This window comes from Pteropus medius, unplaced genomic scaffold (genome assembly GCF_902729225.1).
Source record: "Pteropus medius unplaced genomic scaffold, Ma_sr-lr_union100, whole genome shotgun sequence".
NCBI classification, from domain to species: domain Eukaryota; kingdom Metazoa; phylum Chordata; class Mammalia; order Chiroptera; family Pteropodidae; genus Pteropus; species Pteropus medius.
This window is the reverse complement of record NW_024352787.1, coordinates 26,447,368-26,471,956: the sequence shown is the minus strand read 5'-3', so window position 1 is coordinate 26,471,956 and position 24,589 is coordinate 26,447,368. Positions and strand designations below refer to the sequence as shown.

Here is a 24,589-nt window from a genome sequence, read left to right as displayed (position 1 = left end):
GGCCACAATTTACATCAGGGGAGGGGAGACCAGCTCTGTTCTGGGCACCTCCGAGCCGCAACATGTTGGGATTGGCAAGTTGCCCTCTCCCTTGCACAGAGCTGGGCAGGATGAGCCTAGAACAGGGTCACAGCAAGGCTTCTTCACCTCTGGTTTGGGTTCCCTCCCAGAAAGTGGGTCACTCCTTTGCCCATAGAGCCCAAGGAGCTGCCTCCTGTTTCCTCTGAGTTCCCAGAGGGACAGGGGCACTCTCCCCTCCAGCCCCTACCAGAACCTACCCAGCCTGATTCATTTGATCCTTTAAGAGAAATGGAACTTCCTCCAAATTAAATAAAAACAAAGAGGTGGGGAGAAGCCAAGAGGCATCTTTTCTGAAGCCTGATGCTGAGCCAGGAGAACCTAGTGATGACGTGTTGCGGGCCAGGCACAGTCTTATGTAGTATGTGTTTGGTACATAACAGCAACTGTGATTATTCTCAGTATTATCAACAGACATCTAGCCCCCCACCATACTCCAGAGGTGTTCAGGACACCTCCCAGTGTCACCACCGTCCCCGAGGCAGCCTGAGTCTTACTCTCCTGACATTTAACTGTTCTCACCATTTCTAGTTTACCGCCTAGCACCCTAGTGTTCCTCCTGTTGGCTGCACCATGGTGTAACTACCTGTCAGCTGCAGCCTGATTTGGGGGTGCTCTCCCCCTCAAACCAGGCAGGACTTGGAAGGAGAGGAGAAAGTTTTCACGTCTTAACATGTTGAGCGCCCACAGGATGCCTGGAGCCCCAGTGTGCGGATGAGGCCACACAGCGGACACCTCCCCTGGGAAATGCTCCCTGATCCCTGGCTGGGTTGCATCCCCATGTGCTCCCACAGCCCCTTCAGTAACAGTGTTTAAGCCTGGTGGTGGGTCACTGAGCTTTCCTCACCACTGCTGACGCAGGCTAGGGCTGTTTTCTGTTCTCTGCTAAGTGCCCAGGAACATCACCACATCCAAGTGGGATTGTGCTTATGAAATATTTGTTCAGGGGGCAAATGAGCAGTGAGCAGAAATCCTGAGTGCTGACGTCACATGACCCAGTAGCCCAGGTTTCTGACTCCAAGTTCTGTGTCCTGGGGCCTGGCATCGCCTCTCCCAAGGCAAGGCTGCCTTGTCTTGGTCTCTCCACCCACATGGCAACAAGAGCCTCAAGGGGGAGGTAGGGTGGGTATGTAAGAAATACCCACTCAGGCATACATGTGTGCACAGAGACAGCTGTGTCCAGCAACATCTGCAACCACAGCTTATTGGGCTTATCTTTTGAATGCTGTCCACTTCCTTTCAATCCAGCAGGCTTTGTCAACCGATGAAGTCTGGCCCTGTCCTGGGCTCAAGAGGAGGTAGACCTAGAGCTATGAGCTGATAAAACAAGAGATTTAGAGGAAACACCTTAACAATCAACTCTTCTTTTCACAGATGAAGAAATAGAGTCTTTAGGAAATCCAGGGTTCATAGTGGAGTGAAAGAACAGGGCTTTGTGGTCAGATAGAGTATTTCTGGCACTTTAGCAGCTGTGTGACCTCGGGCAAATTACTTAACCTTTCTGATCCTCAGCCTCTGTCCTCGGCTGTGGTGAGAGGTAGCCATGATTGTGTCCGGGAAAGCAGCCAGCAGAGTATCTGGCATACGTTAGTGTGAATCCAGGCCCTCCTTTCCCTGTCCTGTATAGTGATGCAGTGCCTGCGCAGAATCCTGGCTGCCAGAGGAATCCTAGGTAGCCAGGGGTTAGGTGGAAAGTGTCCACCACCTCCCTGCAGACTCTAGATGGCCCTTGGGCCCAGAACTCTGTCATAGTAGTCTGCCTGGGACCTGGAGAAGGGTCAGGTCGATTCTTGCCATGTCTAGGGCCCTGAAAACCATCTGGAGGGGCCATGAGGAGTACTTAGTTTGGGGTCTTGGTGCAGCTGAATTAGGGCCATTACTCCCTGAAATGGGGACATAGGAGGAGGAGGAGAACTGGGATGCCTGATGTTTGCAGTGTCTCAGGTTAACTGTGGTTGAAAAGGGAGGTGCTGGAACTTTGAGACGTGGCAGATCTAGATTCCACAGTCAGGAATGTGGCCATGAAAGGAACTAGACTAGGGACCGTGGGAATCGGCAGGCCCAGGGCAGTGGGTGAAAGAGCGCTGGGAGGAGGGGGCATCGGGCAATGCCGGAAGGTCTCTGCTCTGAGGGGCAGCCCCCAGACTGGGAATGGGGTCTCCTCCCTGGCAGTAGGTACATGGGGAGGGCTAGGCCTTCTGGTTGGGATGCGATATGCAAGAAGGAGCAATAGACACAGAGGCACAGAGCCCCTGCCTGGGAGACACAGTCCCCGAGTTGGCCTCCTAAGTAGAACTGAGTTCTGTGCGATTTTCCAGATGAAACCGGAGTTTTTCTCCACAGTCCCATTCTGTCTGTTCTTCCCCTTATCTCCCAGGCCCTGGCTCCCTGCCTGTGTCCAGCTCCACCCCCACCCTAGATGCCAGCCAGTGTGGTTTCCATGTCATGGTGCAAAGTGCCCTTCCTGGAACTCCAGCTCCCTCCCTACACCAGGCCACAAGCCCACAGGCCGCTCTGTCCCCAGGACCTGTTCCATCCCAGCCACTTCCCTGGCCTCTCCCTCTCCCCACAGCCCCCAGCCCAGGCCCTGTCTCTGGGACTCCCCTGACCCCAGCCACTCCTCTAGGCTGAGGAGAGGGGTGAGGGGAGCACAGGTCCAAGCAGCTGGTGCCCACAGAGGGCTGCCCTGGACAATGGGCAGGGAGAGTGTGCAGCCCCCACACCCAGAGCTCTCTGTCTCCCTGTCACAGGCCTGGAGCTCTCGGTCTGCTAGGCAGCCAGGGTGAGTGCCTGCTAGCCCAGCTCAGTCACACTAGCACCTGCTGCTGGGCCTCCCCTGGCACCGCGCCCTGTGCGTTAGCCACATCCATCATGCTGTGACCTTTCACCCTTTGCTGCTGTGCATGGGCCAGTCCTACCTGGGTGTCTTTTCCCAGCCCCAGCCCATCTATCACAAACCTGCCTTCCAAGAGACCACTTAAGATATCCTGTTCTCCCAGGGGGCCTCCCCAGACTTACACAGATGGGGTGAGCACCCTGATTCATGCCCCATGTCTCCTGTTATACTTTTGAGTGGGCACTGTAACTGTGCTACCCTAGGCTGTGAGTTCCTTGAGGGAAGGGCCCTGCCTCCCTCTCCTAAGGATGCTTCATGTGCAACATGGGGCCTGTGCTTGGGGAGCTGTTCAGAGAATTCGGGATGGATGGATGGATGGATGGATATGCAGACAGACAGCTGAGGCCAGAAACAGGCTGCAGGGGAGTAGGTAGGGCCTAGAGATACTGTTCTAGCAGGTGAGAGTCAAGGACAGTGGCCTAGCCTGTGCTGACCCTCACTCCCCCTTGTCTTCCTCTTGTAGATGAAGATGATGCCAACAGACTCGGGGAAAAGGTGATCCTGAGGGAGCAGGTGAAGGAACTCTTCAATGAGAAATACGGTCAGTGCGGAGGGCAGGGCCCATGGGGCAAGGTCTCTGGGGCCAGCCTTCCTGGTTGGCCCCTCCTCCCTCTGCAGCCAGCCTGGCCTCCAGTTGCCCCCAGCTGGCCTGCCAGCCCCCTGGGGACAAAGTTTCTCAGGCTGTGGTTGATGGAAACTGATCCCTCATTCCCCCTGTCTGAGAACAGGGAAAGAGCCCCAGTCTGTGGTGCTCAGGGCAAAGACAGTGTTCAGCATTTCTGCTCCTTTAGGGCTGGGCTGTGTGGCAGAGGCCATGGCCCACATCCAAGAGCTTGTTAATGCTGATGCCTGTCTACCCAACAGGCGCTTAGCCTTGACTCCAAAGCAAGGAGTCTGCTCCCACTGTCAGGGGGCTCAGAGTCTGTTGAGGGGGATGGACATGGAATAGATGAGAGTCAGGCGATGCTAGGCCCTGTGCTGAAGGCATTCAGGGTGCCAAGGCAGAACGTAGGATGGGAGAGCTGATAATCATTACAATTGATATGACCCTTTCCAGATTAATGTACCAGGTGGTCTGCATACATTACATTTTATTTGTGGCAAATTTAGTATTATTATCTCCATTTTACATTGTAGCAGAAGAGACATAACAGTAAATTTTTAAAAAAAAAAATTTCAGAGAATGAGAAAAAGAAGAAAATGTAGTAGTGTGACCAGGAGTGCTGGGGTTAGGAAGTGGGAGGCCAGGGCCTCTCTGGACCAGTGAACAGGAAAGTCCCTCGAAGAGGGGGTGTTTTAGCTGAGACTTGAATGTCAAAAGGAGACAAACATTCGAGGGAAAGCTTTCCAGGCAGAGGGAGCAGCCCTGTGACTGGGGACCAATAGGAAGACCAGAGGGCCAGGAGTGTGAGCAAGTAGGTTGGGGAGGCTTCTGGTTGCGGGGAGAGGTGGGCAGGCCTGACATAAGTTAGAGTTTCATTTTGAGAGTAACGGGAAGAGACTCTGCTTGTGGTTTGTGCTGTTGTCTTTTTCACTTTTTATTTTGGAACCAATTTTCAAACGTACACAAAAACAGAAAGAATGACGTGCTGGCCCACGTGTAACCCAAAGCCAGGTTCTGTGATTACCAGTATTTCGCTCATCTTATTTTATCTACTTCACATACTCACTTGATATTTTTAGTACTTTGAAACAAATCTAAGATACATCATTTCATCCATAAGTACTTAAGTATTTAATTTTTTCTAACACAAGTGTGGATTTTAAGCAGACATCAAGTCCTCATTTGTCAATTCTAGGTGTGCACATTTAACAAATCTTTGCACTAGGCACATGTAATGGTACTTGTTTCATTATAAGCATTGGGTATTAAGGTTTTAGTTTTGCTAATTAGGTTTTTTGAAATGGTGTGTGTGTTGACTTTTAAACTCTCTCTAGAGCATGGTAACTGCTTATCTGGACTGTGCCAGGTTCCAGCCCTTTCCCAGAGGGCTTGGCCTTTAACAGGGGACATCTTCCTCTCGCCCTGACCACATGTACCTTCTAGGTGAGGCCCTGGGCCTGAACCGGCCTGTGCTGGTCCCTTACAAACTGATCCGAGACAGCCCAGATGCCGTCGAGGTCACAGGCCTACCTGACGACATCCCTTTCCGGAACCCCAACACCTATGACATCCACCGGCTGGAGAAGATCCTGAAGGCCCGGGAGCATGTCCGAATGGTCATCATCAACCAGCTCCAGTGAGTGCTCCCCGCACCTGGAGCAGGGTGGGCAAAGCAGGCAAGGGTGCTGCATGGATTCTGGAGGGGAATCCCCAAAGCGGGCCCAGCCAGGAGCTGTGGGAAGGAGAGAGACAGAAAAACATACCTATCATTCATTTGCCATTCATTTGTTCAGAATCCAAGAGATGGGTTAGCTTAACACTGTCATCTTAAAGATGAGGAAATTGATACCCAGAGTGAGGAAAGGGGCGGTGTAAGTCACAGTGAGTCAGCTTGGCTCCAGACCCAGGTATCTTACTCCCTCCAGGCTGCTATAACAATACCATAGACAGGGTGGCTTAAACAACAGAAGTTTATTTCTCATAGTTCTGGAGGCTGGGAAGGTGTCGGTAGATTCAGTGTCTGGTTAGGGCCCGCTTCCAGATTTATAGGTGGCCAACTTCTTCCTGTGTTCTCAGTTGGAAGGGACACGCAGCTTTCTGGTGTCTCTTTTACAAGGCATTAATCTCATTCATGAGGGCTCTACCCTCATGACCTAATCACCTTCAAAGGCCCCAGCTCCTAATATCATCACATTGGGGGTTTGGTTTCAACACAGGAATTTGAGGGGGACACAGACATTCAGTCTGTAGCACCAGGTGTCCTGATTACAACCCCTTTCTTACTGAAACACACAGCTTCAACATTCATGGATGTTTATTTTTAAAATTTTAGTTTAATTTTACTTTCTTTAAATAAATCATTAGTTTTTACCCATTTTCAAATATTTAGAAAATAACACTCATTTAGTACTCTCATTATCCAGCAATAACCTCTGTCCATATTTTACTATATACCCTTTTAGACTTTTTTTTTTTCTTATGCCTACAGCACCTGGTCTTCCTAGGTGGTCTCCCATCCAAGTGCTAACCAGGCCCAACCCTGCTTAGGTTCCGAGCGTGGCATGGCCATAGACCATGGACCATGGCTCCACTGGGACATGAACCCAGGACCTTTTGCATGTAAAGCAGACATGCTAACTGCTACACTATGGGACCCCATCCTAGACTTTTTTTTAATAGAATAGTTTATTTGATTATTTTTGGATTTAAAAACAATACACATAGCAAACTAGGGAAATTCAAAAAGGTAGAAGAAAAGATAACCCATAACTCTCCTCTCCAGAGTTAACGCTGTGATGCATTTCTCCTGTATTTTTCCCCATACATATGTTCTTTTCAATTTTACACTAGATATTTTAAAATTAAAATAATATTTACATGTGTCCCTTCCCCAAAAAAAAAACCAAATTATTCAGAAAGATCTCAGATGAAAAGTAGAGGTTTCCTTCTCCTCCTACCTACAGCCCACCCTGTGAAGTAACTACTGGAAAATACAGGAAACCGTAGGAGAAGGTGCCCACCTGGACCTCCCAGAGAGAACCATCAAAGACATTTTGGGGCTTTCCTTCCACGTTTCCACTTTTCTCGTAATGCCTATTAGATGTGCATTTGGGGAAGATGAAGCTGAGATCATACAGTATTTATCTGTAGATAGTAAATGTCTTGAACGCATTTGAGCATTACCTTATGCCCATGATCATTCCCTTTAACGACTGTACGGATGAACCGTATTGTCCTCTACTGATGGACATTTGGGTTGTGGCTAATTTTGGGGGGGTTCATAGAAATAATGCTGCAAATAAAGTAAAAATTAAAAGGTTTGTAAAAAATAATACTGTAATGAATATCTATTTAGACACACATTTCCGAACCCTTTGTCAGACAACACACTTGCTTTGTAGATGAGGAAACCAGACCACAAGGGGCAATTTGCCTGGCACAGCACTGACAGCTCCAGGCTGGCGATTGTTCATCTGCCTGCTCTGTGGTAGGGGTGCTAACCATTTTCATCTGAGTCTTACCTAATGCTCCAGCAGCAGCAGCGTCTCATCTCAAGAGAGATATCACCCATATTCAGGGAGCAGGTGAGAAGAATAGAAAACTTCATTTTTTAACTGCTACCTCATTTCTTTCTTTTTCAGACCTTTTGCAGAAATTTGCAATGATGCCAAGGTGCCAGGTAAATAGGTAGCTGAAGAAGCCACCTTTCTACCTCTCAAGGACCAATCTGTGGACATACAACAGGTGGCACACAATAGGTGGCTGACCACCTAGAGAAAAATATATGCCCCCTCCATCCAGTACCTCTCCAGAGAGCTGGAGATCTCCATCTGCAGGGCCAGTATTCCCAGAAGGCCCCAGGAATCCTGTAGTTGTCCTTGGAGCAGGACCCTGCCACAGCATGGCTGATGGTGTCAGATCAGCTAGAGAGAGAGGATGAAGGGCAGGTTGGAGTCAGAAGGAGGGGATATCAGGTAGGATCATGGAGGCCAGCCACATGGGGAGAGAAAGGGTGACATGAGACTGGCAAGGATAAGGCCGGTGAGTACTGCCAGATTGGCTGGACCCCCTTAATTCTGCCTGCATTTGCAGGGCACACTCCTGCACCAGCCCCTGGACTTTTAGAACCTTTCAATTCACAGGAACCTGGAAGACTGGTACAATGGTTCTGACTGAGGAGGTGTGAGATAGGACTCAGGAAGATGTACCTCTCTGTGATTGGGAGGTGTGCCTTCATTGTACAGCTATGCAACTGAGGCCTGAAATGAGAAAAGGACTTGCCAAGCCACATAATGAGTTGGTGGCCACCTAGAGCCCTGTGTCCAGACCACCCATATGAACCGAAGGCCATGGAGGACTATAGGCCTCAGTATGGCTGCTCAGTGGAAACAGCGATGGAGGTTCAGCAAGGCTGCCCCACCCCAGCCTGAAACCTGAGGTCCCAATTCCAGATGGGTCCAGGTTCACCTGAAGCTCCACTGCCTGGGGTGGCAATGCCCAACCAGAGACCACCTCCTTCTGTCATGTGCTCATCTCAAGGGCCAGGCAGGGCACCAGGCACTCGGGGTAGGGAGGTTTGGGAGCTGCTCCCAGGTCAAAGGCAGAGACAGAGAAGGCCTTAGGGAGGAGGAAAATTTGGGACAGATTATCAGAGGGTGGACGCCATCACTTAGATCTACCACTCCCCCACCACGACCATCATTAGGATCTTCTAGTGACCCCGGGCTGGCCACAACTCTGGGCCAGCACTTCTGACTTCTTTTCACGTGGAGGTAAAGAAAGGTCTCCTAGGTCCTGCGAACTGATTCTAAAAGCCCAAGGTCTGATATAGGTATGTGCCTTACAAATACAGGCAGAATCCAGGGGCTTCAGCCAGTTTCAGCAGCGCCCGCCTGCCTCCCACAAAATTCACTCGTCCCCAGCTCATAGCGTGGCTCCTGTAGCCTCCAGAGCCTTCTGTTTCCCAGGGTCTTTATTTATACCATATTGCCGACTCCCAGGCTCTGGTTTTTCTTCACCAGCTAGACAAACAATTGCCCCCTGGGCCCAGCCTACCCTCACACTGTCATTAAGACCCTTCTAGTGGGCCCTGTTAGGTTTCTATTTAGTCATCCGTCCATTCAGTCAAGCCCCAAACCCCACTTATGTAGCACATAGTTGTAAATCTTTTTTATAAGTCTTCCCTATTCACATCAATTTAATTAAGCAGCAACAAAACACCTGCTGAGTCCTGACTCTGTTCTGAGCTTGGTACTGGGCTCTTTCATACACACAATCTTATTCGAGTCTCACATCACACAGTTTTTCCCCTTTTGGCTCAGAGAGGTTAATCAATTTCCCAGGGTCACACAGCTAGTAAGTAGCAGCAGTGGAATTTTAACTTAGGACTTCTGGCTCTAAACTGGAGGGGTTTCTCCCCCACCACTGGGACACAACTTGTCCACTGATACCTGTGAACTGTCATCTGTCACAGCATTTTCAGGTCAGGGTCATCACACATCCACTGTAACAGTAACAATGTCAATACCAGTTCTGTTTCTGAGTACTTACTGGAGGCCAGGCACATTATCTCATGGGATCCTCCTAGCAACCCGACAGGATCTTATACACATTTTACTCACAAGGAAATGAAGGCGCAGGGCTATTAAGTGATTCTCCCCAAGGCCCAAGTCTGTGCTGCTTGGGAGGCCATGCTCTTGGGATGCAGGGCCCCAGGAGGGACTCTGGGAGTTCTGGAGAGGCCAGGACCCACAGGCCTGATGGTCTGGGGAGGGCAGAAGGGAGGACCTGGGCCTGAACTGAGCCTAGTGGGGAGGCCTACCTCAGGGGTGAGGATATGTGTTAGCAAAGGCAGGCAGGTGAGCTGGAGCAGAAGGTGGGCAAATGGGCTGTGAGGCCTGGTAAGGAAAGGAGGCTGGAGAGATGGGCCTCAGATGGTGGTCTGGGAGCCTTGAATGCTGGGAAGGAGACTTAAAGCTGAAAACAAAGGCCTTCTCCAGGGGGTGTCTAGGAGGCTGAGACACAATGGCCTTGGCATCTGGCATCAGCAGCCTTTTCTCCCACCAGCCAAAGACAGCATCCCCAAGCGCAAGAGGAAGCGGGTCTCTGAAGGGAACTCAGTCTCCTCTTCCTCCTCGTCTTCCTCATCCTCGTCCTCCAACCCGGAGTCCGTGGCATCCACCAACCAGATCTCACTCGTGGTAAAGTTGCACAGATCTGGACCTGACTACTCCTCTCTGGCCTTCACCCCACACTCGGGCAGGACCCTCCACTGTGGGACGTGGGTTTGGGGAGGCATTGGGCTCTGAATGGGCTCCACAACCTCATGGTCACAGACACATCTGCCTGATCTCCCCACAAGATAGCCCACCCCTCTCATCAAGGCTCACAGTTACCCAGGCAGGAAGTCGCATCCCCACCAGGCAGGTGGGCAAGCGGAGGCTAAGAGGGAAAGGACCCACTGTCCTGGGCAGTGACAGAGCAGAAGGACCCTGAGCAGAGGCCCAGGTCCCTGGGGCAGTCAGGTGCTTGGTTAATCTCTGCTCACAGCATGTGCTCACAGCCCTGGGAGGTGTGGGTATTACCCGAAGAGTACAGACGAGGAAGGAGCATCTGAGGCCAACTGATTCTGCAGCCTCACTGTGCAGTCAGTGGTGGACAGAGAACCCACCTGCAAACTCTGCCTGTTCTTCCATGTGGCTGGGTTTGGTTTCTCCCACCCAAGATGAAAACTTCACTAAGAGCACACACTTGAGAGTTCTTTCAAAAATTAGCTTTGAAATCCTGAGTCCAAATGGGGACAGTATTGGAACACATCTGGAAAAGATTTTAGGGGTTTTTTTTGAGGTATAATTGACATACAACGTTATATTAGTTTCATGTGTACAACATCATGATTCAATATCTGTATATATTATGGAAGTGATTCCCACAATAAGTCTAGTTAACATCCGTCACCATACATAGTTATAGAATTTTTTTTACTTGTGGATTTTAGGGTTTATTTATCCTTTGGCCATGTTTCCCTTCAACCCCTTCCTGGAAAACTCCAAAGTTCAGGCTTTGCCGGTCTCCTTTTCTGGGTGCGTGAGTGCCCACAGCGGGTCACTAGCTCCCCCCACCCCCCACACCCCCAGAGAGACATGACGGCTTCATTGGCACACGAGGCCTAGAGGAGGCTGAGTTGATAGCATAACCACCCGTTCTGAGCCAATCTCACATTCCCTCTGGCCTTCATGTCTGGTCCACATGATTAGCCTCTGGGACACAGGTGGAAATAGGTCAGAAGGCTCCAACCCAGGCTCCATGGCCACTGGTGAATTTCATGATCCCTCTGAGCCTTCAGCAGCCTCAAAATGAATAGTATATGAGGAAGCCCTTCAGAAAGCAGAGCTAAGTGTTCTGGTGTTTTTCCCATATCACCTAGAGTCCTAACCCAGACTGTTTGTCCCCGTCTCTCTAGCAATGGCCAATGTATATGGTGGACTATGCCGGCCTGAACGTGCAGCTGCCAGGACCTCTGAATTACTAGACCTCAGTGCTGAATCAGGACCTCACTCAGAAAGACTAAAGGAAATGTAATTTATGTACAAAGTGTATATTCGGATATGTATCAATGCCTTTTAGTTTTTCCAATGATTTTTACACTATATTCCTGCCACCAAGGCCTTTTTAAATAAGTAAAAAAAAGAAAAAAAAATTGCCTTTGCTCTTAACTGTTGCGTTTTCTCTTTTGGAATTGCGGCTACGGCCATAGGAAGGGGTTAGGAACCCCAGCTCAGCTGGCCTGCGAACACAGAGGTGGTATTTCTGAATTTGGGCCCTGATGTCTGGGCACAGATTCCAGTCATTTCTCTGCTGCTGGGCCCACGTGACCTCAAGATGAGGTGCCATGGAAAGCCAAGTGCCAGACTGGCCCCTTGGCCTCAGGGAGTGCATGGTGTGGTAGGAGGCTGTCTTGGTCCCAATAACTCAGGTGAAGTCAGACGTGTCAAGTATGATCAAGCGTGGGGGTTTTATGGCTAGAGGGGAAGACATCTTGAAGAACAGGCTTTAAGTGGGGCCTGGAGGGTGGGGTGGATTTTTGATAAAGCTCAGGGCATTTGAGCAGCAGAATGATGGGTCACAGTTGTGTCTCAGAAAGACCACTTTGGGTGGCAAGTGGAAAGGTGGAGGAAGGGGTAGGACTGGAGGCAGAAACACACAAGTCGAAAGGGCCTGGCAGTTGTCTGGGGCCTGGCATACTACATGGCTGTTCGTTCACTCCCAGTGGGGAAGATAGGCATGCGGTGCTAGTGTCCTGGTAGGGAAGGACAGAGTGCCCTGGGAGCACAAGGCAGGGCAACCTTATCTAGTGTAGCATCAGTAAAGAGTCCTTGAAGCTGAGACGAAGAGCATTTAAGAGTTGGTGGGACCAAGTGGGGAGGGGAGGGGCAGGTGGTGTTCTAGGAGGAGAGAGCCACATGTCCAAAGGGAGTGAAGTTGGACTGAGAACTTGGGCATTCCAGGAACAAGAAGGAGCCACCAGAGCAGAAGGCTCGAGGAGAGTGGTTGGTAGTAAGATGGAGGGGTAGGTAAAGGCAGTCAGCAAGCTGTGAATACAGTGCTGCACTGAAGGAGTGAGTGGGGACAGAAATGCATCCTTGGTTCTGCTGGCCCAGCTGTGCACTCTGAAGCCAGACTGCATCCTTTTTCTCACAGGCTAGTGTGTGTGCGTAGAGTGTGTGTGTGTGTGTGTGCTGGGGGTGGGGGTGAGAGCCACAGCAAACAGTATCAGGGGAAGCCATGACCAGAACCTCATTTGGGAAGTATCAGCCCTCTTTCAGAGAGAATGTCAGAGGCGAGGAAAAATTAGAAGACCATGTGGGAGGCTCTTAGAGTTCCAGTGAGAGCTGGCAGTGGTTTGGGCCAGGTGGAGAATAAAAAGGTCAGCCAACAGAACTTGAAGGTCAATTGGTCAGGAGTGCTGTGGTGTGGAGGAGTCAGGGTGACCACAGGATCCAGCCAAGTTCCAGCAAGAAGACTAAGTCTCGGAGGAACTGAGTAATTAGTCAGCTAAGTATATGATCCAAACAGTCCAGGAGCTTCTGCCAGCCCTCTGGGTCAACCTCATGCCCAGAAATGGGAGGAAAGGCCCCATCCCAGCCTTCCGGACTCTGCTTCCTCCTGGAAAGATGCAAGAAGCCAGAAACCACAAGTTTGGCACACCCAACCCAAACTGCTCCTCTCTCTGCTGGTGCCACCACTTCCTCCCTCATCCCAGTGTCCCCAGGGCCCTCCACTCCATCCTCAGGCCTCTGCCCTGGGCCAGGAAGGCTTCCTTTTCTCTCCAGGAGCAGGGAAAGGTCAAAGACCTACATTGACTACCACCCTCAAGGCAGAAACTGCCCAGGAAATCAAGGCCAGCCTAGCAGCTGACACCTTGCCTTCGAGCCCTGCTTCCCTGTGACCCATCCTTCTCCCATTTAACCCTGCATCTCCCTGAATTAAAAACCTCCATTCTTTACCTACCCCACAGCACCAGTGCAAACTTCTAAACCCAGCATTCCAGGCCTCTGGCCCCTTTCTTTGCCAAGGCAGCCACACCGAGCAGTGAGTGCTGCTACCTGGGCACCAGGCTCCCCTAGGACCGCCCAGGGCTTGGGCCCACCTGGCGCCCCCGCAGCGTCTCCCCGCCGCAGTCGGCTGGCGCCTCTCCGTCGTCTAGACCCGCCCGGGCCGCCCTCGCCCCAACGCTCAGATCAGAGGCCAGAGCCGGAAGCGGCTCCCGCCGGGCCGGGCTGGCAGGAGGAGGCGTTTAGCCCGGCTCCACGTAAGCGAGACAGGCAGAGAGCCTGCGCCCCGGGCGGCTGCCGGGAGAGGCGTGGAGCCCAGGGGAAGGGCCTTATACCCCAATCCAGCCGCGCTGCTGCCTGCGGAGCCTCCCGCATCTGTCTCCTTTCACTGTCACTACGGACGCGCATGCAATTAAGTGGATTGGTACAGCAAACCCTCGCGCCTTGGTGCTCGACCTCATTCCATAAAATCAGAAGGGGATAACCCCTCCCGCCTCCGCCCAGCCAAATCCTTTGAACTGAGAGATGGCCTGCGTCAGTTTCCTCTCCTGTCCTGGTTGCTCAGGGCTTTGGGAGACGTGTCCAGGCAGAGGACAGAGGATAGAGGACGAGCTTGGGGGCCGCTGGCCGCCTGCCTTCTCTCTTTGCTCAGCCCCTGATCCAATGGGGATGCCTTTCCAAGTATTTCCTCTCAAACAGGCCCTGCTTTCTGCAGAACAGCCCAGATGCTGTTTATGCAACCTCTCCAGAATCTCAGTGTACTGTACTTTCTAAAGTGATTTGATTCAAAGCACTCATTCTTTAATTAAACTTCATTTAGCTGCCATCTGTCTGGGTTCAAAATGGCTCCGTGTTGTGCAACTCTAAATGAGAATTGTTATTGGATTTGTAAACATATCCACACACACAAAAAAAATTACAAAACACTTTCAAAAGTAATAAATGAGGAATGTGTAGAAGGAGTGTGAGGAGCTGCATTTTAAACGTTCTAATTGCTGGGGAATGTATTCTGGTGGGTACATAATCATTTTATATACAGATCTTTGTATAAAAATCTGGTATCAATGAAAAGATTGAGATTATAGAAAATGCTGGAATTATATATGACTGAAAACAGTAATAAAGCAATAATGGTGCAGGGACAAAACTAGGGGGTGTGGGGCGGGGGGTGTAGGAAGACAGGGACAGCCAGCAGCTCTCACTGCACCTGCTTCCACGCTGTAGCCTCCCTCACCGGCCAGGTGCCTGCCTCCTCTCTGCCAAAAGAAGGTGAGTGATCCTGAGCTCCAGTGGCAGGGGCTTCACAACAATCCTGCAAGATATCTTTTTTTTTTTTTTTAAGAAGTCAAAGTTTTATTAATGATGGTCTGCTGCCCCCAGTGTGCAGGGTCCCCTCTCTGACCCAGGCAAAGAAGGAGAAAAAAGAAAAAGATGGAGAGAATTGATAGCCCCTCTTTTAAGCCTCATGTAGTGGTTCAGTGAAAGGTGAATGTTTTGGAGAAAAATATTAACAATTTTTCAGTGGGGAAACTGAAGCACGAAGACAGTGAAGGAGCAGCGCTGGAGGTCGATGGTTTTTGGCAAGCAGCTCTTAGGACACAAGCACCACTCTTGTTGGCAATGCACTGGGTGACCGAGATTTGAGGATGCAGAAGTAGGAATTGCGTAAAAGTTGAAATGTGGATTAAAACAAGATCCCAACAACCTTGAGACTGTTTGCATGATTAGGCCTCTGCCCCATGCTTCTCTGGCCTCATCCCCAGGGCCGTATCCACAGCACCACACTTCTGTCACATGGGGTTAGGGGTCCTTATTTCATTTCCTCAAAACGGCCTCCTTCTCCCAATTCCTGTGGCAGCTCCTTCCTATTTTACCTTGCACCGAAATGTCACTGAATGTCCCTTCCTCAGAGGCCTTTCCAGAACACTCAGTCTAAAGCAGATACCCCTCACCTCATAATTTCTAAATTTCTTATCCTTTTTCAAAAATCATGTTATTGCTACCATGCGTAATACTTTGCTTTCTGTGCAGTTACTTTTCTGGCTGTATGCCCTACTTTAGCTTTATGATGCCAGGCATGGTGTCCATCTGCTCATTGTTATAGCCTAGCACCTACCACAGACATGGGACAAGGGGCTACTCACTAAATGTGATCCACATGGATGCATAAATCAACTACGCCCATGTCCACAGGGAGCAGAAAATGAGTGTTCCCTTAACTCTAAATTTTCCTTCCACAATGATTCCAGAAAACTTGCTCCCACCCCACTCCCAAGATCCATGTATGGGGAAACAAACTGGTGCCTCTACTTGTTCTTCTACCATTGAAGCTTATTTTCTTTATTTCTGGTCAAGTGTTTGGATCCAGGAGCCCTAGATTTCAACATCAATGTCCCTGAAACAGCCCACCTAAGATATGGGAAATGGGACCCATGATAAACACTGAGTGTGGAAGAGGCAGAGGAGGCCACTACCTCTGGGGCACCAAAAACACTCCGCCTTGCTTACATTTTTGCAGATAATAGTAAAAACAGCTACTATGTACTTATCGTCTACAGTGTCACAGCCATTAGGCAAGATCTTTTGTATGCACTGTTAATCCTCATAGCCCTGCAAAGTAAATATTTCTTCCTTTTTCAGATAAAGAATCTGAGGTTCAGAAAGATCAAAGACTGTATCCAGGGGGTTATACAACCGGGAAAATGTAAGCACCAAGCCAGGATTCAAAGCCAGGGCCCCTGACTCAAAGACTCAGGCCACTAAGTCTATCCCAGGGTGGATCCCGCCTGCTATTGCCCTTCCCTGCAGGAGAGGGAAAAGCAGTGGCAAAAAAGCAGAGTTTTCTCTGATTTCCCCCTTGCTTGAAGAAGAGAGGTGCATTTGAGAACAACAACAAAAAAAATGGCTGCCAGCTAGATCAGGTTTGCTCAGACCAGACACTACTCTCAGTCCACAGGACAGGGACGTCAGTGGGAGGCCACAGCTAGAAAGACACACATACACTCATACGCACATATACTCACTCACACACACACACATATGCATATATATTCACTCACATACAGTTGTGCACGCATACATACACATACACTTACAGTCATATACACACTCATACACATATACTCACATATATACACTCACATGCACACAGCGACACACTCTTGCACATACACACACACAAATAAAAACTGTCAATTAGAGGTATTATCACAATCCCCAATTATAGCACAGCGCTTGGCTCACAGATATTTAAAAAATGGCACCTGAAGAAGAGAACACGGCAGTGAGGAGTCACACTCACCCACAGCTCTGAGCATGCCCCACCCAGGCTTACGCTTGCCTGCCGGCCTCCACTGTTTCACAAGGAAATCCAGAGGCCTCACTCTGGCATCTGAGGCCCAGCCCCCAACAACTCACTGATGTTTCTCCCAGTGTGCCCTGGACTCCAGCCAAACCATGTCCTCTCTGTTCTCAGAACATTCTGGAGCCTCTCAGACCTCCCTGCCACTACCCTGGACTTCACCTGGCTGACACTCCCCCCCCCTTTTTTTTGCTTGACAAAGGTCTGCCCTGCTTTACAATCCAGCAGTAGGGTCCTCTCTGTGCAGACCCAGGAGGTCTTGGCCCAGCTGCGACTCTCAGAGCATGTAACACAATGTGCTATTGTCCTCTAAAAAATAGCTTATTTAACACATGGCCTGAAATGCAAGCTCCTAATATCTCCTCAGTATGCCCCAGAAAAAAGAAGCCTTCTCTGTAGCCTTCCAGACGTCATGCCATACAAGCTTGAAGACAGAGGCCTTCTTCACTCAGGAAATCTGCCATTCCTCTTGTAGCTGCTCTTGTTCATCATGCTATATATATACATCCCCAGGACTTGTTTATTTTATAACTAGAAGTTTGTACCTCCCAACCCCTTTCACCCATTTTGCCAACCTCACCTCTCACCCCCACACCTCACCCCACCCCACCCCACCCCCCACCCTCACCTCTGACTTGTTCTCTGTATCTATGAGTTTAGTTTTTCTGGGTTTTGTTTTATTTTTAGATTCCACATATATCTTTCTCTAACTTATTTCACGTAGCATAATACCCTCAAGGTCCACCCATGTTCTCACAAATGGCAGGCTCTCCTTTCTTTTTTCATGGCTAAATAATATTCTATCGTGTATATGTACCACTTTTTCTTTACCATTCATCCATCAATGGACATTTAGGTTGTTTCCATGGCTTGGCTATTGTAAATAATGCTGCAATGAACACGGGGGTGCAGATATCTTTTTAAGTTACTGTTTTTGTTTTATTTAGATAAATACCCAGAAGTGGAATTGCTAGGTCATATGGTAGTTCTATTTTTACTATTTTGAGGAACCTCCATACTGTTTTCCATAGTGGCTGCACTAATTTACATTCCCACCAACAGTGTGCAAGGGTTCCCTTTCCCTCCATATAGTCGCCAACACTTGGTATTCGTTGCCTTTTTGATAATAGCCATTCTGATAGGTGTGAGGTGATGTCTCATTGTGGCTTTAATTTGCATTTACCTGATAATTAGTGATATTGAGCACCTATACATGTACCTGTTGGCCACCTGTATGTCTTTTTGGGAAAATGTCAATTCAGACCCTTGGCCTATTTTTAAATTGGATTGTTTGTTTTCTTTCTATTGAGTTATTTGAGTTCTTTATACATTTTGATATTAAATACCCTTTATCAAATATATGATTTGCAAATATTTTCTCTCATTCAGTAGGTTGTTGAAGCCTCACGTTTTTTGGTCTCTGGCACTTTGTCCTTCCCCACAAGCTCTCCCTGCTCTGCCATCCAGTGAGGTCCTGCGGGTCAATCAGCTTGACAGGCAGCTTGGCCCTGCTCCCTCGGTTTCTGCCTCCTCCCTTCTCTCTCTCTTGCTGCTGCCCCTACCTCCTGTCAGAGGAAATGCTCCTAAGCTCTGAGTAGGCTCGCAGACTTGCCCTGCCCATGACCTAAGGGGCTTCCTCCTTTCAGGATCTTGGGCACCCTCACGGCCTCAGCATCTGGTTCCCTGGGCCCAAAGGAAGAGAATGATTTGACATGAATCTGGAAAAGGGGGAGGGACCGCAGAGACTTAGAGAGTCACCTGCTGCGGCTTCAGTAAATTTGTGAGACTTGGCCCCTTAGGTTGGCTGTCAGGGCTAGGAAGCGGAAGTGAGCACAGTGTCTTCCGGAAAGGCCCTTCAGAGAGATAATTCATCAGCTTATTTAGTCATTAAACAAGAGTTCTTGAAGCATCTCCCACATGCCCTACTAAGACTCTGGGTCTCCTTTTTCTGATGGACAAGAAGCAGCAAGTGAACAGTGAACATATAATTACAAAGGAAGACCAGAGCAGTGAAGAAAATGAACAAGGTATAGGGACTGAGGCTGAGGTCTGCCAGGGAAGCCCTCTCCGCAAAGACAGGGTGAAGTCAAGTCCCAAAGAGTCAGTAGGAGTCAGCCAGGCAAAGAGCAAAAGGAGAGGGAACAGCACCCACGGCCCTGAGGTAGGGAGGAGGGAGGAGGCCTGCTTCATTCTGAGAACGTGCTGAGTTGCGAGTTAAGGGGAAAGAGTTGTGAAGCTGGAAAGGCAAAGAGAGGCAGACTTCTCTCAGAGTGGCCCGGGACACTGCCAAAGAGTTCTAGTCAGGCAGTAACACAATCCGATTTATGCTTTAAGAAAAAAAAAAAAAATCACTCTGGTTGCTGTGTGGAGAACATAAAGAATTCCTACAACTCAACAACAACAAAAACACGCAGCCCAGCTGAGAAATGTGCAAAGACTCGAGAGGACATCTCTCCAAAGAAAATATACAGATGATCAATCAGTACATGAAAAGATCCTCAGCATCATTAATCATTAGGGAAATGCAAATCAAAACCACAGTGAGATGCCATTTCACACTCATTAGGATGACTACTATAAAAAATAAAACAGAAAATAAAGTATTAGTGAAGACGTGGGGAAATGGAACATTTATGCCTTGCTGGTGGAATGTAAAATGGTGCAGCTGCTGTGGGAAACAACTGGTAGTTTTTTAAAAAGCTAAACAGAATTATCATATGATCCAGTGTGATATTGTGATATAACAAGAAATATGTATTTTGGTCTTTACGTTTGTTCCTGGCACCAGCTCTTAAAACCCTTGGAATTCCTAAGTGATGAGCTCAACAAAGGTGTCATTTATTATTCATAACAAGCCCTTTCAACCACCCCTGAGTTTATGCTAATGAGGTGACTTTTGGACTGCACCTAAGGATGGATGTTGGTTGCCAGGTGAACCGACCATGTGATTAGAAGGTTGGAACTTTCAGCCCCACTCCCTGACCTCAGGGGCCAGAGGCAGTGTGGGGCAGGGAGGCAGGTTGAATTAATGACCATGGCCAATGATTTAATCAGTCATGCCTATGTAATGAAGCCTCCATAAAAATTCCTACAGTTCAAGTTCAGAGAGCTTCCAGGTTGGTGAACAAGAATCTATCCACATGCCAGGATGGTGGCACACCTCAAACTCCATGGGGATGGAAGTCCCTGGGCTCTGGACTCTTTTGGGAAATGGGAACCTTCATTTGTACCTTTTAATATCCTTTGTAATAAACCAGAAATCTAGAAGTAAACTGTTTTCCTGAGTTCTGTGAGCCACTCTAGCAAATGACTGAACCCAAGGAGGGGGTTGTGGGAACTTTCGTTTTATAGCCAATCTGCCAGCACAGGCGACAACCTGGGCTTGTAATTGGCATATGGAGTGAGGGCAGTCTTGTGGGACTGAGCCCTTAATCTGTGGGATCTAAGGCTATCTCCAAGTAGAGAGTGTCAGAATTGAGTTAAATCATAGGACACCAAGCTAGTGTCTGAGGATTGCTTGGGGTAGGACCAGAAGTATAGAGTATTGTAGTAGAGGAGAAACACAAGAGTTTTTCCTTTTCACCCAGCAATCCTTCTCTAGGCATATACCCTAAATAATTGAAAACAGAGACTCAAACAGATACTTGTGTGTCAGTGTTCATTGCAGCATCATTCACAATAGCCAAAAGATGAAAACAATGCAGTATCCACCAACAATGAAGTGATAAACAAAATGTAGTATATCTGTACCACAGAATATTACGCAACCATAAAAAAGAATGAAGTTCTCACACATGCTATAGCATGGATGAATCTTAAAAACATTATGCTGAGTGAAAGAAGTCAGACACAAAATGACATATTTTATGGTTCCACTTATATAAGGTATTGAGAACAGACAAATTCATAGAGACAGAAGTAGATTAGAAGTTATCAGGGATTGGGAGGCATGGGGGAGGAACAAACTTTCCTCTACTCTCAAGTTCCTTCTGGTTGGTCTAATAATTAAATAGACATGAGACAGATTGGCAAGAGAAAATAAACAAATTTAATACACACTTGAGGAAATCAGAAACCCCACATGCAGGAGAGGTTCAGAGATAGAAAGGGAACTCAGATATATAAGACATTCTGAGCTAGGGATGAGGTAAGATGTCTTGAGGGCTTCAAAGGGTCATTGCAGAATAAGAAGAGCAGATGCTTAATAACAAACGTTTGTCCTGTCCTGTAGATAGGTCAAAAGAAGTCATCTCTGATCATTGCTTATTATGGTCAAGGCACCTAATTCAAGTTCTAGGTAGTTAAGAGAGGGGCAGAAATTTCTCTTGAGCCCGTGCTAAAGTTGCCTTTAGCTCAAAACAATCTGCATACCACACAGGCACACCTTGGGGTAACTAGCTCTAAACCCCGATGGAAAGAAGGGGGAGAAATGGGGAATTATTGTTTAATAGGTAGAAAATTTCTGTTTGGCGTAATGAAAAAGTTCTGGAAATAGTGGTGATAGTTACACGACATTGTGAATGTACTTAATGCCACTGAGTTGTCCACCTAAATAGTTAATGTTATGTTATACATATATCTTACCACAATAAAAAAAATTTTTTTGAGCACTTTGGCTTCTGTGTAGAGAATGGTGGCTTCTAGAGTATCCCCTTGGTTATCAAAATCAGATTCTCTCCCTTTTTTCCTGCTATCCATCCATGCTGGATAAAGCAAGTAATGTTGACCATACCAGCCTCAGCTTGCCATTCAAAGTCTCCCACTTCGGTCTTGTCCCTGCTCCGCCAAGTGATCTGAAGCCCCAGGACACCTATAGGTGGGCATCTGGGAGACCCAAGCTTGCCTCAACCCAACCCAACCCAGCTAGTCCAGGGAAAGCAGTCCCTCCAGAACACATTTCTGCTCATGAAGCTCACTACTGCCATCCTACAGCCTGCAAGAGAAAGAATGGCTGCATAGACGGCTTTTTGTTGACCATGGCAGTGCCAACGCTGGGTATTTTGAGAAGTGACACGGCAGCTGATGCTACCCATAGGCACTCTGTGCAGACTCCTGAGTAGACACTGGCACCAGGCAGAGGGCAGGTGCAGGGTCCAGTGGGGGCCAAGTAACTCTCCATCTGAAGGAGAGAAGCAGAAATTCTGTCTCCCCTGGATCATGGGGATCCGCTTTCTTGTCTGTATCCTCCACATGCCAACTGCTGTCCAGCTTCTCAAGGGCCCCAGGAGTCCTGCTCTTCTCCTAGAGGGGGTGTCTGGGGACAAGTGTGATGAATGAAATGACTGCTGGAGGCTATAGGTGCTAGCCAAAGAGTCAGGGAGGCCCAGCCCTGCCCAGGGTGACCCACAGGAAGTTGGCAGCTGAGCCAAGATTGTCACCTGATTCCCCCTGCCAGCCTGGTCCTCTCTCCTGGGAGCACCCACCTTTGGGCCCACAGGAGGTCCCTCTGCCCTTAGCTCCGAGGGGCAGCTGTGAGTCACGCGCATGTTCTCTTTGTGGAGATTTGTTTTTCTTTTGTGCTGTTTCCTCCTCCCCCTCTTTCCTTTCTGGGAAATCTGATTAAAACTTTGAAAGCTGAGCCATCTTAGAATCAGATTGCCAGATTTAGTAAATAAAAATACAGGATGTTCAGTTAAATGTGAATTTCAGATAAATAACAAGTAATTCTTTAGTATAAGTATGTTCCATGCAATATTTGGGACATAAAATATATTAAAAAAAAAAGTTATTTGTTGTTTATCTGAAATTCACATTGCACTAAGCTTCCTGTATTTTTCTGGCAGCCCTACTTTAGGAGACAGACTCTGTTATCTACAAACAGAAGGCCTTTGAGTGGGGGAGGGAGGAGGAAGAAGCAGAGCAGTCAGGCCTGGTTCAAGAAAATGGCGGCAGGAAAATTCCTGCATTGCCTCCCCCAAAACCTAGCTGAGCCCTGCTGAGCTAAGCTGCCATTCCTTCCATGGTGCCCCTGTGAACAATACCAGAGGCTCTCCACTTGGTCTCAGCCTGAGTTTTCAAGAGCAGAAGCAATCCAGACACTTGCACTAAGATGCTGAGAGAGAAGTAAGGAAGCTGCTAAGACAGAGGAAATTGGAACAGGTAGACAGTGATGGGGCAGGTGATTCAGGACTGGAGCAGGGCTGCCCCCTCCCCCAACCCCTTGGCTATACAGAGTGGGTGCCACGAAGGCCCCAGGAAGCAGAGCCACTGACTGAGAAGACAAATCATGAGCACATCAGCTGCATGATTTTGCTTGTGATTTGGGCTACACACCTGGCTCGTGTGTGCCCCGGACCTGCTCGGCTTCATGAAAGGGAGGATTCAGTTTTAAGCCCAGGTCTCCAGAGTAGGAAGGGTAACTGAACCCTGCTCCTGAAAGCAAGAACTCCCCTCTGGGGAGCTTGGGGCCACAAGTCCTGCATTGTAGCCCCTTACCCTGGACCCCAGCTTCTCCTGGCCACTTCCCTCCTTTTCCAGGCTGCATCTGCCCCTCTGGGCCTCCTGCTGCAGATGAGGCTCTGATAGTCTCCTGGGTGCCTACAGTGTGAGGCTGATGGGCTGGGGCCTGACCCTCCACATCTGTTCCACAGAGTTGCAGAACAACTATGAAGCTGGTGGGGTTGGCTCAAACTGCACAGCTTTGATGAATCTTCCATCCCTGTCTGGCTTCCCCCGCACTCTGCCCAGTACCTACCCAGCCAATGGGGCCCAGTTTGCCTTGAGCCTGAGCTGGATGAATGATAACAGGTAATTGCAGAATGCCGTTATACCCTTTTTCTTTCTTCCTCTGTTTATAAGACTTTTGAACATTAATATATTTTATCATGAAATTAACAAGTGTTTGATGTAACAATGTAAACTACACAGAGTGAAAAAAAAACTTCATAATTGCTCCTTTGCCTCCACTCTATTCCTTTCTGTTAACGGTCAGTGTTAATGGCGAGATATATATCCTTCATCTTTAGGCTCATATAACTAATCATACATATGATTTTCCTCCCTTTTTTTAAAAAATGAAAATGGGTCATAAGGTAATCAGAACATTCAGCACCTAAACAGTGGCTTAAATAAGAAATGTGTTTTATTAGATGGTGCAGATTGCTGTGGCTGCTAAGACACATGCTCCATCTCCTTATGCTTCCCTATCCCAAGAGTGTGACTTTGGTCCCCATGGTCACGAGATGGCTCTTTCCACCAGGCACTGAGTCCATGTTCCAGGCAGGAAGAAGAGGGAAGGCAAAAGACAGGCACCTACCAGTTGACCCTGATTAAAAGCATGTGTAACGCATGCTACTAAAAAAACGGTAGTTTTTCCAGTTCTTCTCTGTACATTTCCACTTATATCTCATTAGCCAGAAATATGTCATGTGGCGGTGCCTAGCTGCAAGGGAAGCTGAGAAATCAAGATTTATTTTTGAAGCTAGGTACACGGCCTGTAAATGAGGAAGAAGGGGAGTATAGATAGTGGGGAGACACATTTGGCAATGCCTACCCACATACCATACATGTTATTCTGCACCTTAGTTTTCTCTCCACTTGATACGCCATGAATCTTTCCAGATTAATGCATATTGGTTACCTCATTTCTATCAAAAGCTACACAATGGTCCCACAAAGTGATACCACCATAATTTATAATTACACACAATATTTTTCTAAAACAAAGATAGTGGCAATAAAAATCCTTGTAGATACATCCTTTGGTGCTAGTGCTTCTATTTCTGAAGTTTAGATTTACCTAAAGTGGCTTGCTAAATGAAAGAGTATGGTATCTATTTGTTATCTATTGCTATGGAAAATTTACCTTGAAACTTAATAGCTTAAAATAACAAATATTTACTATCTAATATAGAATCTGAGGGTCAGAAATTCAGGAGTAGCTTAGATGGGTGGTTCTGGGTCAGAGTCTCCAGGATGTTGCACTCAAGCAGTTGGTTGGGCTGCAGTCACCTGAAGGTTCAGTTGGGGCAGGAGAATCTGCTTCCAAGTTCATTCACATGGCTGTTGGCAAACCTAAGTTCCTTGATGGCTGTTGGCCAGAGGCTTCAGTTTCCCAGCACGTGAGCCTCTCCATAGGACTGCCCACAATATTGCAG

At 48.3% G+C, this 24,589-nt stretch overlaps 1 protein-coding gene across 2 annotated transcripts in view; it reads left to right on the top strand.

Annotated features, from left to right (window-relative positions):
- The window catches only part of GTF2IRD1 (GTF2I repeat domain containing 1), a 103,447-nt gene extending 92,166 nt beyond the window's left edge, over window positions 1–11,281 (top strand). Inside the window, exons 23-27 of one of the 2 annotated variants that reach the window (XM_039849521.1) lie at window positions 3,438–3,515; window positions 5,022–5,214; window positions 7,220–7,257; window positions 9,645–9,778; window positions 11,041–11,281. In XM_039849521.1, the coding sequence (XP_039705455.1) occupies window positions 3,438–3,515; window positions 5,022–5,214; window positions 7,220–7,257; window positions 9,645–9,778; window positions 11,041–11,109 (512 nt within the window). In that variant the 3' untranslated portion in view covers window positions 11,110–11,281. The remainder of the gene's footprint in view (window positions 1–3,437; window positions 3,516–5,021; window positions 5,215–7,219; window positions 7,258–9,644; window positions 9,779–11,040) is intronic. The other variant, XM_039849522.1, reaches the window with a different exon arrangement.
- The last annotated feature ends 13,308 nt before the right edge of the window (window positions 11,282–24,589 follow it).